Source organism: Macrobrachium rosenbergii, chromosome 55 (genome assembly GCF_040412425.1).
Source record: "Macrobrachium rosenbergii isolate ZJJX-2024 chromosome 55, ASM4041242v1, whole genome shotgun sequence".
Classification (NCBI taxonomy): Eukaryota; Metazoa; Arthropoda; class Malacostraca; order Decapoda; family Palaemonidae; genus Macrobrachium; species Macrobrachium rosenbergii.
Genome location: NC_089795.1, coordinates 59,696,792 through 59,712,207, shown reverse-complemented (window position 1 = coordinate 59,712,207; position 15,416 = coordinate 59,696,792). Strand labels below are relative to the sequence as shown.

The window sequence follows — 15,416 nt, the reverse complement described above, 5'->3', positions numbered from 1 at the left end:
GAGATGGTGCCGATCTAAGAAAATTTCCTCTTCCAGTACCTCTGTAATGGAGATTGCGGATTTCCTTCTCTACCTAAGGGAGCAATGTAACCTGGCCGTTTCCACCATAAAGGGGTATAGGAGCATGCTGTCTTCAGTCTTTCGACACAGAGGTCTGAACATCTCGGATAATAAAGACCTTCACGACCTTATAAGGTCTTTTGAAACTTCAAAAATAAGTCCCTAGACCTCCCAGCTGGAATTTGGACGTGGTCCTAAAGTTTTTGATGTCTAGCAAGTTTGAGCCTCCTCGATCTGCCTCGTTCAGGGACTTGACCAGAAAATCTCTGTTTCTTTTTAAGCTCTTGCTTGGCCAAAAGAGTGAGCGAATTACAAGCCTTAGAAGGTTCTGTAGGCTTTAAGAAGGACTCTGCAATCTGCTCCTTTCAGCCTCTCTTCTTAGCAAAGAATGAGAACCCTTCAAAACCTTGGCCTAGGAGTTTTGAGGTCAAAGGACTCTCCGATCTTTCAGGACAGGAGCTGGAACACACACTCTGTCCTGTAAGAAGCCTTAAACTTTATTTGGAGAGAAAGAAACAGCTCAGAGGCAACACCGAAAGTCTTTGGTGTTCTGTCAAGGATCCTTCAAGAGCAATTTCCAAGAATGCCCAGGCTTTCTTCATTAAGGACATTATTAAAGAGGCTCATCTTTCATGTAAAGAAGAACATCTTCAGCTCCTAAGAGTTAATGCTCATGAGGTGAGAGCAATAGCTACTTCTCTAGCTTTCCACAAGTCTTGGTCCCTCCAGTCTATTGTGGACTCTACATACTGGAGATGTAACTCAGTGTTTGCTTCTCATTATTTGAGAGACGTTAGTGTGACTTATGAGAAGTGCTTCTCTCTAGGAGCTTACGTATCCATGGATTCGGTGCTGGGTCAGGAGCTGAAGCTAATCCTATTTAATTTAGTGTTATTTTTAATTGTTTGTTGTGTTTTTTATGGTTGGTTGAAAAAGAGTGTTGCAGGTCTCTCTCTCTTTTTCATCTCATATTACTAACAAGGTTAGGCTTGGTCAGGTGGTCGGTTTTGGTTGTTAGCTCCTTGTATTTTTATTACCTAGCTCTGTCATGTAAGAGGATAGGCCCCATTGATATGATTCAGGTAGAGGGCTCTGTCTTGTAAGTGGGTTAATCCTTTGACATGATCCATAACAGGCTCTGTCATGTAAGTGGGTTTTATCCCCATTGATATGATCCAGAAGGGCTTTCAGTCTTAGGTCACTTCCTCGCTGAAGCTCTTGAGGCATGCAGACTCATAGACAGTATCCATGAAGTCTTCTGCCCAATCAGGTAAGAACCATGGTTTTGTTTATTCCTACAACATATGTTGTTTTCCGTTTTTAGTTCTTAGCTGTCTCTTGCCCTCCTCCCAGGGTGCCAATCAGCTAAGTATATATCTGACGGGTAAGTTTCATGTACAAAAATGATATTTTTATGATAAAATAAAGTTTTGTACATACTTACCCGGCAGATATATCTGATAATAGCCCGCCCAGCCTCCCCTCAGGAGACAGGTGGAAGAGAAAATCTGACATGGCGGGAATGGTTCCTATTCCCGCCACCCAGCGGCGGGAATGGTAGATCACCTGACCTACCTGTCGCGTGTGCCGCGAAATTTGAATTTCTGTCGGGAACGTCGGAGACTATAGCTAAGTATATATCTGCCGGGTAAGTATGTACAAAACTTTATTTTATCATAAAAATATCATTTTTCAAGTTCAAAATGCAGTACAGTAATGGTTTAAAGTTAAATCATACCATCACTTACTTGAAAAAAAGTACTGTATACAGTTCCTGTTTATCAGCAGTATGCTACCAGTCACTAAGAAATTAATAAAACATGAAAATGTAGCAAGGACAGTTACTGGGATACGTCCCAAATTAACCCAACCTAGGTGCTAGGGTGTTTGGTCCATACTTAGTCAGAGGGAATTCACTTGCCCTGGACAATTCTCTCCCCGCCCCCCACCACCTAACCTGACCTAGAATGCCATAAAAGCCAGAGTAAGGATGCATCCTAACCTGACCTAGCACACTTAATTGCTTACCTAACCCCAGGATTTGGACCGCCTTGCCAGACCTTACTTTGAGCACCATAAAAGTCACATATAAATTCAGTGCATATTCCTTATCGTGAGATCGGGAGGTACATAGCTGGGGCACACATAAGAAAGGTGAGGTTTACTGTATACCTCTAGACTGGTCTGTGTGACCACAAAGGATTTGCTTCATATAGCATTTGGTCTGTCCAGGTGGAGCAGTAGCTAGGGAGCTTTTCCATTGTAGTAGATGGCAGAGAAATCAGTGTTTAGAGTGTCCTTTAGTTTACAAAACTCCTTGCAAGTGTTTAGTTGCAGCAACCACTCTGCTGGGAAAATCTGTTCTTTTGCTCAAGGTGTCCACTACCAAATTAATTCCTTCGTTAACTTAGTGATGTTCCTCTCCGCTGCCCACAAAAATATCTGAATGGTTAGGTGACAAATTGACACAGAATTCATCCTTCTCTTCTCTTTAGACAGGTGCCATTGATGGAGTTATGATGTACTTACTTCTTTGTTGGACACACATTCTTTGAATGCATGTAAAGCCAGGAATGCAGTTTTAGCTCCAGGAGGTATACTGTACATGGTTTATGTCCTCCAGTGACCTTCAGACTGGAGTGATGCAATCCTGCGTGTTGGTGCCCCAGCCCTCCATGGCAGTACCTGTGAACAGGAAGTCTGATGAAGGTAGTGCTGATGACACCTGCACCATTAGATTTTGCTGGTCTTGCTACCTCATGAGATCTAACTTGACCTCCCAAACGATTGACTGTATCAGAGTATCTGGATGCCCAGCCAGTCATCAGTCTGCAGTAGCTGTAAGGGACTAAGTTCTACAGAGTATTCAAGTGACCCAGGTGCCTTTGCCACAGTCTCAAGGTGCAGGTGAAGCTGCAATGCAGATGCTGCCATTATCAACCGGTTGAAGTGCCTTGACAGTTTGATAATGGGACTAGTCCTTGTGAGTACTTGTGTGGCTGTAATCAGCCTAAAACAATAAGCCCTGCATTGAAAAAATCCTCATGCCAGGGGAGTCGGAGGAATATCCAGTAAAGTCTGTGTGTGGAAACCTGATGCTAAAAAGGTAATATCCTTTGAATGGAATGACTGACTGAAACAGTTTTCTTCAGTTGTCAAAATTGGTTTTTTGGGACTGGAAGTGGATGATGGGTCTCCATCTACTGAAGGCCTTGGGGGTTACAAAGAAGTGGCTTGAGAGGCATCTGTCATTCCATGGCCCCCTTTTGCCATCATCAACCTCACCCCTTTGTCACAAACCAAGAACTTAAAGGTCTCCAGGTACAACTCAAGCTGATTGGTGCGGATGTTGTGGTGGGGAGGGTGGGGGAATCAGCTCCTGAAATATACCCTTCTCAGGGTTTTAACCCCTCACAAATCTACTCCCAAATGTTGCCAGGATGCCCACTTTTTGTGGAAGCAGGCCCCCACGGGTACAAACTGGTTGATGCATTGTGAAAACACTTTTCTTCATCTACTGTCTGCCTTATGTTTTGGGACAAATGGGTGACAGATTAATCTTGGACATACCTGGCCTGGTTTGGATGTTAGAGTAAATGTTTTAAGAGGGATTTTAGGAGACGTAGATTTGCCTACCCCTAGCATATGAGAAAGAGAGAGATCTTATAAAAAGCTCTCTGAGGTCTGTCTGTTTTTTTTTTTTTTTTTTTTTTTTTCATAAAAAAGTTTTAAGTTCACTTGGCTGAACTATGTTTTTCTGACTGCACTAACCCACTTTCCTCATTCAATGTGGTAGTCAGCTAACTTTAACAGTAGGTAAGATTCATTCCAAATAATGATAATTTTCATGATAAAATTAATTATTTGGATACTGTTAAAGTGGAAACCCACCCAGCCTCCCCACAGGGTGGTCATACAGAAATATGACAAGAACGTAAACATTTCATCAAAATCTGGTGGGAAACAGATGACTACAGTGACAGTCTGAGCTGGTTAGCCAAGCTTATCTTGATTTTTTAAATGCCAGTCGCACCAAACAGTGCAAAGATAAAACTGACTTTAACAGAAGGTAAGTATCCAAATAATTAATTTTATTATGAAAATTATAATGTTTTCCGAGTATTGCTTAACATGCCTATTTATAGTCTTCTAGGGGAAAGATTTGTGGTGTTGCCTTATGCTTAGTGCAACCTGCCTTTGAACTATTACCTTGCATTTGCATATTGTCTCTCATCTCATTTAAAACAAAATATCCACTGCCAGAGCTGTGGCTAAGTAAAACCTTAAAGAGGCTTCAGGCTTGACTACTGTCCATTGTTTCATAGTTGAAGTTAGTTGAGAAGGCCTGGATTGCCCCTCCAGGTTCATTACCGTGTAAATGGAGCATATTGAGTAGATAGCTTTTCAACTTCCCAACTCTTGATCTCTTAGCATCCAATGTTACTAAGTAAGTAAGAAGAGGTAGAAGCGAGGGGTCCTAAACAGTTCAGATGAAAGGAAGAGCTCTGCCATTGGAACAGGTCAAGCTTTAATAATGCCTCCTAGAGTCATGCATTTGATATATAGCGGCAATAGGCTTAATCCTGGCATGAAGTGGCGAAACCATTGCCTTCATCAATAAGTATGGTAATTTCTTGTCTCTTTGCCACTGAAACCTCTGAAGGCTTCAGTAAGAGATTTCAGTGAGTTACATGCTTTACTTGTGGTTGAGTCAAGGGAAAGAGCAGAAGTAGAGTTGCCCACTTGGCCAATAGGTGTACTGTATTAGTTGAGCTGCAGGTTCCAAGTGACTAATCTAACAGACTTGGGGGAGTTATGTGCAAAGTTTAAAGCAGAGCCTTGGGTAAGAGATATGACAAGATGGGAGTATGCATCAGCCTTTGGAGTTTGTCTGGGGAGTCTTTGACTGCTGCATTAGGCTACCATAAAGTAATCAGTTCGTTAAAACAAATTACTGTATCATCCTCAGCTGATTGCTTTCTGACACAATACATTGTTCTGCACAGTAAGATACTTTTCATGTCTTCTTATTAGAAGCTTTAAGCTTTTGACATTGCACTAAACATTTAAACCTCACTATAAACCCAACTTGTGTTGCAGTCCCTTTTTTTTTTTCACTGTTCCCAAATGGACAGTATGTTGTTTTTTATTGTGGTCAGTTAAGTGAAACATTGAGAAATTTTGTTTTCCCACATGACCAAAGATTTTCAAGGTGCTGTAATTGTGTTTTGCCTGAGATATTGTTCATAGGCTTGTCTTAAATATATTACCTTTTTTTCAAGTTTGCTAACAATTGTAATTTCAATATCTTTCAGATAATTGCATTTGATGAGTTGAAGACTGATTACAAAAATCCGATAGATCAATGCAACAGTCTAAATCCGGTAAGTAGTATGTTACATGATATTTGAAGACCTGTGTATTCAGTAATGAAATAAAATGGGCAAACCTGATTTACTGAAACAGTAAGCCTCACATATTGTACTGGAAGTTAAACTGTGCTACCATATTACTGAACTGTATATCAACTTGTTTGTTTGCAGAGAAATACAGATCAGATCCTTTTATTTCGGAGTATTCCTTAGCACAAGCTGGAATTGGTCATTGAAACTTGGTGACGGTGGTTAACTGGTGTGAGGGAAACCCCCATTCACCTGCTATCATGAAGTTTCCTCAGCTGCTGAGGATGTCTTGCTGCACTTTTGCTGAGTGCTAAGTTGAAACTTTGTCATCTCTTTTTTTTTTTTTTTTTATTGCATGTATGATGTTTTTGTGTGTTTTTTTTTCCAACATGGTTTTCAATGAGAAAAATAAACGATGAACTATGCAAAGGACATAAACAGTTGTTTACATGCTTTGTGTCATTGGTGTTCTCCCCGATGGTACAAACTTGTGGACAGAGTAAAGCAAGAGGTTATCTTCTTCCTGCTCCTCATTGTTGATCTCTTCTTCCTCCTTCCTTGCATTCTGTAGTCCCTGAGAAGATTACTACTGTACTTTTGGTTATAGTATATTGAAGAAACGCAAAGAATTTATCTTCTTCCTCTTCCTCCTCTTCATTATTGATCATTTTCTTTTTTTCTTTGTGTTGGAAGCCCACTCACAAAAGTTCTGTCAGACTTCGAGTGAGCGCTTTCCTCCTTGAAAGGGTGGCGACAGTGTTCATTTTCATGTGGGGGAAGTTTTCCATAGGTAGGGTTGATACAGATTTCTCTGAGTGTGCTTGTGAGCCAATGTCTCCTTGTTTACTTCCAAGATACAATGCTGCTTCCTGCCACAACATGTCGTCTATTATAGCCATGGAGAACAAGACTCATGAATAGATTAAGATGAAGAACACAAGTACATGTCTTCTTGCTCCTTCTTTCCTCAAGCTCTTGTCTTCTGCTTCTGCCTTATGTGGCAAGAAGAGGAAGAGGTCTCAGAATGGCATTCACTCACCTGCTGTAGGAAGATTGACACAGGGATCTCTTGATCATGCAAGCAAACCAGTATCTCCTTGTATATTTCTGAAACACAAGGGCTGTCACAGACTCTTCCCCTGTTCTTACCTATTCTGAGGTGTGCAGGGATTTGGTGCAACAGGTCACCGCTTTTCCATATCTCTGGGTAGTGTCAATATGTATGCTGATGGTGCTGTGTTTATCCAGAACTCCTGATTTATGCATACAAGATCCCTGGATTATGCATGTGCATGTAACAGAGTTCAGGCATGGAGGGTCACTGCATTATATACAGTACTATTGAGCATCATGGTGAGCTGTATGCACATGATCAAGCAGACACGCAGGGTATCCTGGTTCATCCAAGACTCCTGTTTTGCTCAGGCACATTAGTGTGCATGAACCCTCACCTGTAGCTTCTGTTTCAGTTTTGACCAGTCATATGAAAATGTACAGGATTTTGGACTCTAATTCTACCTCAAATCATTATTCAGCAGTCAATATTGCTTGGTCCAGTTAATCTTGTCTATGGTCTAAGAGTGCTCACCAGGGCATACTAGTGTGGCAGTCTCTTTCAGGAAAGGCTCCAACTCATGCTTTTGGGGAATCTGTTAGAATCTGAGGGTTCTTCTCTTTTCAGAACCCCTTCAGCCAGAGTTGGAAAAGTAAGGTTTTCTTAGGATTTTTGACGATTTTCGATGATTTTTCGGTTTATGACGGTTTTCGGTTTATGACACGGCGTAAAAACGGAACCCCCGTCGTAAACCGGGGACTGCCTGTACTTGCTTTGGCTTATCTTCATGGTGCAGAGATTATACAATTATTGCAGAGCATTAACTCCTCTGGTTTATGCAGGGGATATTATGTTCTGAATCGATAGGTAGTTTTTTTTTTTTTTTTTTTTTTTTTTTTTTTTTTTTCTTTCTTTCTACAGGTACTGTATTGCCTCTTAAACCTGGTTGTGGTTTTTGGAAAGCTTGGAGGTACTCAGTGTTGAGTATTAGAAGTATACCTGTTTTGTACATATGTACTTGTTAGTTACCTATCACTGGCTCTGGAGGGTTTTGGCACAGTAACCCTACCCCTCCTTCTGCTGAAGGGGGCATCCTCCAAAAAGACCTCAGCTATCTTCAGGATGAGGATCTCTTACCTGAGTGACAATCCCCTTAAGGCAGCATTAATAGCATATGGATTGAATTCACTGTTTAAAACAAAGATTTGTTTTGTACAAATATTTTATTACTAAGTAGCCTTTAAGAGTTGGCTGATTTTCACTTTGCCCACCACCTGTTTCAGATGGGGAAATGAGTTATATAATGGAGAGGTAAGGTTCATTTAAAAAATATACATACTTATTTAAGATTTATTTATTAAATACATTACTTACCTCTCCATTATATAAATTGCCCTCCCTACCTCCCCACATTCAAAGTGGACAGAAGTAGACTGCCAGCTATATGTGTTTGTACCTATTATTCCTCCTTTGGGGGGGATGGGGAAAGTAGATGGATAGAAGAAGGATATTCATAGAAAAATGAGTGTTCTCATTTTTGTTTCAATCTGTCGAACTCATGCTGGTGCAGAAGTAAAAGCTATATAATGGAGAGGTAAGTATTGAAAAAATAAATCTTAAGTATTTGTATTTTCTCACTGTAGCCTTCCTGCTGACACAGGGATACAGCTAACATAAAGTGAGGTAAGTATTGAACAAATAAATTTAACTTTAAAACTACATATTTCCTTTACAGCTGGTGTTACCTGAGTATGGCTTGCACATTCTGTTCAACGTGCTCTTTCTGTGTGCAGGAGAGTGGTTTTCGTTGTTCTTGAACCTTCCTCTCATTGCATATCATGTCAACAGGTATGTCTAACCATTACATGTACACCATTATAATGTAACTCTTTAACATTGTTGATGTAAGAAGTTAGTGATCATTCTTTTTGTGCAACGTAATTCAGAATTAATGTCTAATGTTTGTAATCTGTTTTTGATAGATTTATAGTATATTGTGATGAGACATTCTCACATGCCAGAATGCTAATTACTCTTTTTTATGGAAAAGGTACCGAAGCCGTCCTGTGATGAGTGGTCCAGGTCTGTATGACCCAACCAGCATCATGAATCATGAAGTTCTAAGTCAGTGTCAACGAGAAGGCTGGATCAAGCTAGCCTTCTACCTTATGGCATTTTTTTACTATCTGTATGGGTATGTATCTATTTAAAATTTCATGAGAATCTCTCAGTGGGAAGCAGTTTAAACATATGAATGTTCATTTAGCTATTATGTTGTGACTTCTCTTTCTTGAATAGTTGAAGTTTTTCTTCTTAATGGGTTTATAAATGTTCCTTATGATTACCGGAACTTCATTTGGTGTAAATAGAATGCTACATTTTCATGTATTGTAAGGTATAATTTTTAAGATAGAATTTAAAGTTTTGTGTTGTATTTTATATGGATGTACTTTTGGTGCAAGCTCCTTTGGTCATTAGTAGTAAATTAGTAGTAGTGAGTGAGGGGGAGGAAGTACCAGCTACTCACTCAACTGGCAGCATTCACTCTTCAGTTTAACTAATCACTCACAAATGATTTATGTTGATATATTCTTTTTTATCCCACGCGACTTGACTCTGGCCTCCAACTTCAGCTTTTCTTGAGCTGGTTTTGATTGTGGTAAGAATGTTGTGTGCTGATTCCTTTCAATAAATAATGAACAGCGAAGGTGTTCTGGCTGTGGCAGGGTCTGTGGTCACTTTGTCACCCTTAAATGTTGGTCCTCATATTTTTTGTTCTCTTTACAGGAATCATGTTTGCACACTAGTTTTGATCTGTGCTGATCCTGCCAATAGGTTACTATCTTAGAAGAGGTTTCGTATTAAGAAGAAATCTAAGAATGCTCTATCATTATCATCAGAAGGCAACACTCCTTTCTCACCGACTCTTTGAGGATCTCCTTTTACAAGGACCATTGCTTATGACATTGTGACCAGTCCTGGATAATCCACTCTGGATGCTTGGTTATGGGGTCAGCTCAGGTAGAAATATGGACAATTAATTATCTTGCTCTGCTCATGACCTGATATTACTCCTGCTTCAACTTTGCTGACATCTCCAAAATGTCTGACAGAGACTTACAGGTCACCTTGCTTTAATCAAACAGATGCTGACCCTGATTGATGCTGCTGATAGTCCTGCTGCTTATGCTTTTGTTGTTAACTGTTTAAGCAGCTGCTGCTGAACTCCTGTCCCTGTCAAGAATGCCTCAGCTACATCCTTTTGGGTGTGTGGAAGAACTTGGTGAGGTCTTTAGCAAAAAGAGGCCCAAGAAGCACAAGCACTCCTCCTCATCCTCCTATTTCTTTTTATGGACATCCCTCTTTTGCAGAAAAGAATGGTGATCAGTGTGACCATTCATGGGAATAGGTAAGCATGGGTGGAGCATTAGGCTTAGTACATGATCTTGTCCCTGACCTGACCCTAGTTCACAAGCTTGTTTTTGTACAGTTGCTCATACTTCTTTGGAAGTATAGTCTGAGCATCCCATGGCTACTTTCCTCCCTAGTTCTCCAGAACCTGCCCAATGCAACACAGACATGGTCATGACCAAAAGCTCGTTCCTGATATTGGTAACATTCCACATAGTACTACCACTGGATTCTGAGATGACTGTCACCTGCATGACCATATCCTTGTGCTCAGCACTGTTCAGACCATCCTATGTTAGATACCATTCAGCGTGGGTCTGGTAGCATGTGCTTGCTCTCCTGGACCAAGTAACAGTGTAAGCAAGTCTTGATTATGCAGTTTTTGTCTAGGACTGAGAGCAGATACTTGTCTTCAGACTCTTGGTTTTTGTCTGTTACTGCTTATACAGGGCATTTGACTCTACAGACACTTGAGTCAGGGTTATATATCTTCTTCTACTTTGTTGGAAGGGCCTTATTACTAAGTTGGATCCGTTAGGGCCTGATGGCACTTTCCACAGGTTATTGGGCTTATTCATAAATGCAAAGGCCTTGAAACAAACTGGGTTGTTTTTAGGCAGCCACTATTATTGACAGTAAGACAGTAAGGTTTCCTTTGAAGGTGCTCTGATCATTCTGACTGCCCTGGTTCCTGCTTAGAGGGCATACTGGTGGAGGTTGACTTTGATTTGTAGACCAGAGAATTCTCTGCCCTTTTGCTGTTTCTCTAAGCTTCCCCATCTCTGATCTGTCATTGGAAGTATTACACTTCAGAGGGCAATGAGACCTCCCACCTGCAAATGGATTGTTAACTGATGAACAATCCCCACTTATAGACATTAAACTGAAGGGATTTCTGTCTTATTCCAAAGCCAGCACCATGGAATCTGTTGCTGTGGCTTCCTTCAAAGCATCTTTATGGTTGCTGCTCTGGCTCAGCTTGATGGCAGACTCCGTTGTCTCTCATGTATCTTCTGAAAAAGGCAATGTTTGTGTTGAAAGGACATTGACCTCCTCTCACAGCAGTCTCCATTCCTGTTGGTAGTCTTAGTTTCTGAAGTGTGATGCTGTTTTTCAATTGTTCTCAATGCCAAAGGTGGCCTATCTTTGCAGAACGGGTCAGTGTTTGGTTCCTTCTATCTACTTTCTGAAAAGCAAGGTTGGTGTGGTAGTGGAGAAAAGGCATACCACTGAGATATTTTCATTTAAAGTTCTTTCGAAGTCTGGAGGGGACCATAGCCAGACCTTCTAGACCAACCAAGCTGGTCTGTATCAGGATTGAGGAAAGGCCAGACATTTTCCAAGTCCTGATCTAGATCCCACCAGGCTTCTGCTTATAAGAAGGCTTGGAGCTTTTCCAGCCCTTGTTACCTACCTCTCAGGCTTTTGCCTGAAAGGCAAATAAGAGAAAGAAGAAAAGGGGTAGGCCTGAGGCTGGCATGCCCATCTTTTGGCACTGTGAGTAAGGCATGCCTATCATGCCACTGGGCAACGTAGTGGTAACAGGGACCAGAGCCTTTGGTAATTACAGGCTAACTTTCGAGGATTGACCCCCCCACCTCTCTCTCTCTCTCTCTCAAGGATTGTCAAAAATTCTCATCTTGTGTTCAGAAGTAAGGACATGCTGAAAATCATGGCTTTTACAGTTGCCTCATGGTGGAGAAGCCACCTCAGGGACTGGAGTAGGGTCATCTCTCTCTCTCTCTCTCTCTAAGCTCCTCACAGATAAAAAGTATCAGGCTGGAGGTACTCAGAGGGCACAAGGTTGCAGGTCCAATGGATGTATGACTGGCTTCTGTCCTTCCCTTCTACCTTTCTTTCCTTCCTATGCATGGCAGTGGTAAGGCAAAGTATGTGCTAGATTGGGCCTTGATGCAGGTAAGCTACAGAGTCAAGCATTATATTTTAAGAGCCTTGACTCATGGTATGACTCCCTCTGCTCTCCCTTCTGACAGGGTGCGGCACCCTCATTTTGTGATTGACTCAAGTACTAGGTGCCATTTGACTTGTGCTACAAACACTTAGTACTCCAAAGTTTTTCCCCTAGAGAAAAAGCACAAACACATCTCACTCTGGCTCTGTCTATCTCACATCCCTTTATCAGAAATGTTTTGGAGGTTACACGAGTTATTGGTTCCTGTTCATTATCTTGACTGGGAACATGGCATCTCTGGGGTGAGCTTTGGTTTACCAGTGAGTTGAGAGACTATCCTCTCACCTAAGGAGTGAGTCACATACGCAAAGGGCAATGGTTTTATTTCCATATGAACAAATACCAAATTTGTAAATGTACATTATTTTGTATTTTTCCTAGGTATACATTCCAGAGCATTTTATCATAGCCCTACTTTTAAAGTGCCCTTCTAAGTTCATAATGCCAAATGAAAAAGTGCTGGCTAATGGCAGATGAGTGGAGGACCTCTACTCACTTGCCTATCTCCAGTTAACCACCTTGATAACCAAATTTTTTATGCTTAGAAATTCTGATAATGATTGTGATTATGGACTAAAACAAAATATTACAGTATAGCCGACAGTGTTAGGCTGTAGTTCTTTACTTATCCAAATATGAAATGAAATTGTTGCTTGTCCTGTTGGAAACCCAAATGAAGTAGTCGCTTGTCCTGTTGGAAAACTGGAATGGGAAAAGAAGTGCTTTTGTGATTGAACAGCCAATTGTTACTGTTCCTTTGGATCATGATTCTCATTGCACTGTACTGCTGTTTTACAGTATTTGAAGTTACATATGCATCAAGCTTTTTTTTTTTTTTTCTTTATTAGAAGCAAATCATCTAAAACTGCCAGAGATCTATGCTTTTTTGATAGTACTTCCTATACACAATGATTGTATTAACCCCACATTATTCATATCTATTTTTCTACCATTACTGAAGTGCTGTACAGTATTGTTCTGTTTTCCTGTTTGATGTCAGCAACTTCCTGTGATTTTTATATTTTAGACAAGATTGCTTGGTGTCTCTTTACCTAACAGTGGTAATAATGCTCTAGAATATTTTACCTGTAGAAGAGAACTTATGTGGTTATTTCTACCATTAGGGGATATCACTTACCATGTGCCTTCAGTTTTTTTATATTGTACTGCAAATAATACTAAAGGTTCCTGACAGCATCCTTTTAGCCTCAGCTGCATTGCTTTTTACTTTTCATCCATTTGTCTCGGTCTCTTTCTACATATCTATGGTATTGTCCAGTTGTTATCTTTCATTTAAGAACAAGTAATTTGGGCAAACTTTAAATCTTGAAATGTTATGCAATGGTCTTGTTGAACTAATTTGTGATAATAATAAAGGCCATTTCCGTCATATCTATTTTAACGGGAAACACATGCTCATGTGTTAAGTGCCTGCAGCCCAAGAACTAATGTGAAGTTCTGACTTTGCAGAGGTCCTTCAGTCTGTGTATTGTAAATTAGTGGATTGGTATCCCTGGGTGCACTATAAATTGATTTGATGTGATATAGTGAGGTTTAGGCCATGAGGCCAAGCACTGGAACCTATTTCAATTATTTGGTGATAATGATGTTCTTACATTTCAGGGGAGCTCTTATTGCATTTCTGCTCTAAAGCAACATGCACCATTGCCTTAGATATTGTCGTGCATTGTTTTTTTTACATGTATTGTTGATTTACCTTTATTTTCTCTTCTATTCTTTTTCTTAATATGGGTATATTGTTTGGTGCTCTGCAAGTCAGTTGCCTCTAATGTTTCATGTGAATGTTTGTAATAATAATGACAATTATTGTAAAGCTGCCCAGAGACGTCTTGAATATTTGTCACTACTGTCCGAGTTACTATTGCTTCTTGGGCATGACATTCTCAAACTAAAATTCTACTTTTTTTTAGAACTGTGGCCACATTTGCCATCGTTTGAAGTTTGGGATATAGCTCAGTTTCTTCATAGCTTGTTGTAGTATCTGTATAAACCTCATGAGAGCTTTCTTTGGAGGCTGTACAGTAAAGACTTTATGTTTGGCCTTTTTTCTACTGAACACCAAGGGCTAAGGATCAGTAAGATTGCCTCTCTTAAAGATAGTATTGTTCACAAAAGTGGGCTTTGCTTGCAGATGGTAATTTTATATTTACTTAAAGTAATTTAATTAGATAATTTTTAGTCATGTTTCGGGTCTTACTGGGCTTGCCTGATATAGATATATATATATATATATATATATATATATATATATATATATATATATATATATATATATATATATATATATATATATATATATATATATATATATATATATATATATATATATATATATATATATATAATATATATATTATATATTGTATATTTTGAATAGTTATCACAACTTTTCAAGGCAGTTTTCCCCCTCTAGGGTTGTATGAATGTTTTCCTTTCCCTCTCTAGCCTGTGGTATTTCTGCCTGAACTCTCAGGTTCAAGTCGTCATGATGTCCTGGCCATTTGTATGGGTCTTCATTCATTATTTTGAAATATCTACTGCATTTATGACTAAATGTTCCTAATTCATCTTTATAGAAAACAGCGTAGATGGTACTGAAGGTTCTTTGCATTATGTTTCTGCTCCCAATCTGCATCATTTTCACATTTTCCCTTAGGTCTTTTCCAATCCAACACCTCAACTTTTTTTTTTTACTTTACCCTGCTCCAATAATGCTTTAGTGAGATTGTCCTTGGCTCAGGTGTTCATTAATGAAAATTCAGATTCCAAAGGGAAGTGGTGAACTCACTGCACTGGTCATGTGTATGATTTAGAACATCATTTTAAACAATTTATCTGGCAAAGTTGATTGGAAAAATTATCCATCAAAGTTGATTGGAAAACTGGAGTGTGACAAGTTATTCTTTTGCTGCTTTAGTCTAAAGGATTTCATACACAGGTAGTCAACTTCTCCTCTTAACTTTTTAAGACAGTGCAATACACTTTAAATGTAATTACGTGAAGGTTTGTTTAAAATTCAACCTTGGTCATCTGTTTTGACATTGAAGACAAGTGGTAATTGTATGGCTTCCCCACATTTGCCTTTCCACATTTTTGTTGATACGCTGCTTTTTATTTTACCCAGTCATGTTTATTTTACCAAACTATAGTTAACCATGTAAGGTTAACTGGAAACAAATTACAGTAATATTCAGGTAGTTACAACACTTGATATAAGTTGTGCAAACCTCAGTCATTCCTTTGTTGATCAGCCAAAACCATCTTTGCTTCCCACCTCAATGTAGACTCACTAAGGGTCTTTATTTTGTTTGAATGCTTAATTTTTATTTTTCAAGTATAAACCAATGCCTTACAAGTCTTGTCATCCTCTGATGGACTACAGCACTTTTACATTACTTGCACCATAAATAGTATGAAGACAACTTATTCTTTCCTTTGGGTTGAGGGTGCTCATTTGTTTCAGAAGTTTAGATTGAAATTGGTCTGGCCATGAAGT

The 15,416-nt window shown here is 39.6% G+C and overlaps 1 protein-coding gene across 2 annotated transcripts in view; it reads left to right on the top strand.

Annotated features, from left to right (window-relative positions):
- cni (protein cornichon) overlaps nt 1-15,416 on the top strand; it is a 32,364-nt gene that overhangs the window by 14,562 nt on the left and 2,386 nt on the right. For both annotated transcript variants that reach the window (XM_067098618.1, XM_067098616.1), the window contains exons 2-4: nt 5,376-5,444; nt 8,252-8,364; nt 8,567-8,710. In XM_067098618.1, coding sequence (XP_066954719.1) covers nt 5,376-5,444; nt 8,252-8,364; nt 8,567-8,710 — 326 coding nt within the window. The remainder of the gene's footprint in view (nt 1-5,375; nt 5,445-8,251; nt 8,365-8,566; nt 8,711-15,416) is intronic.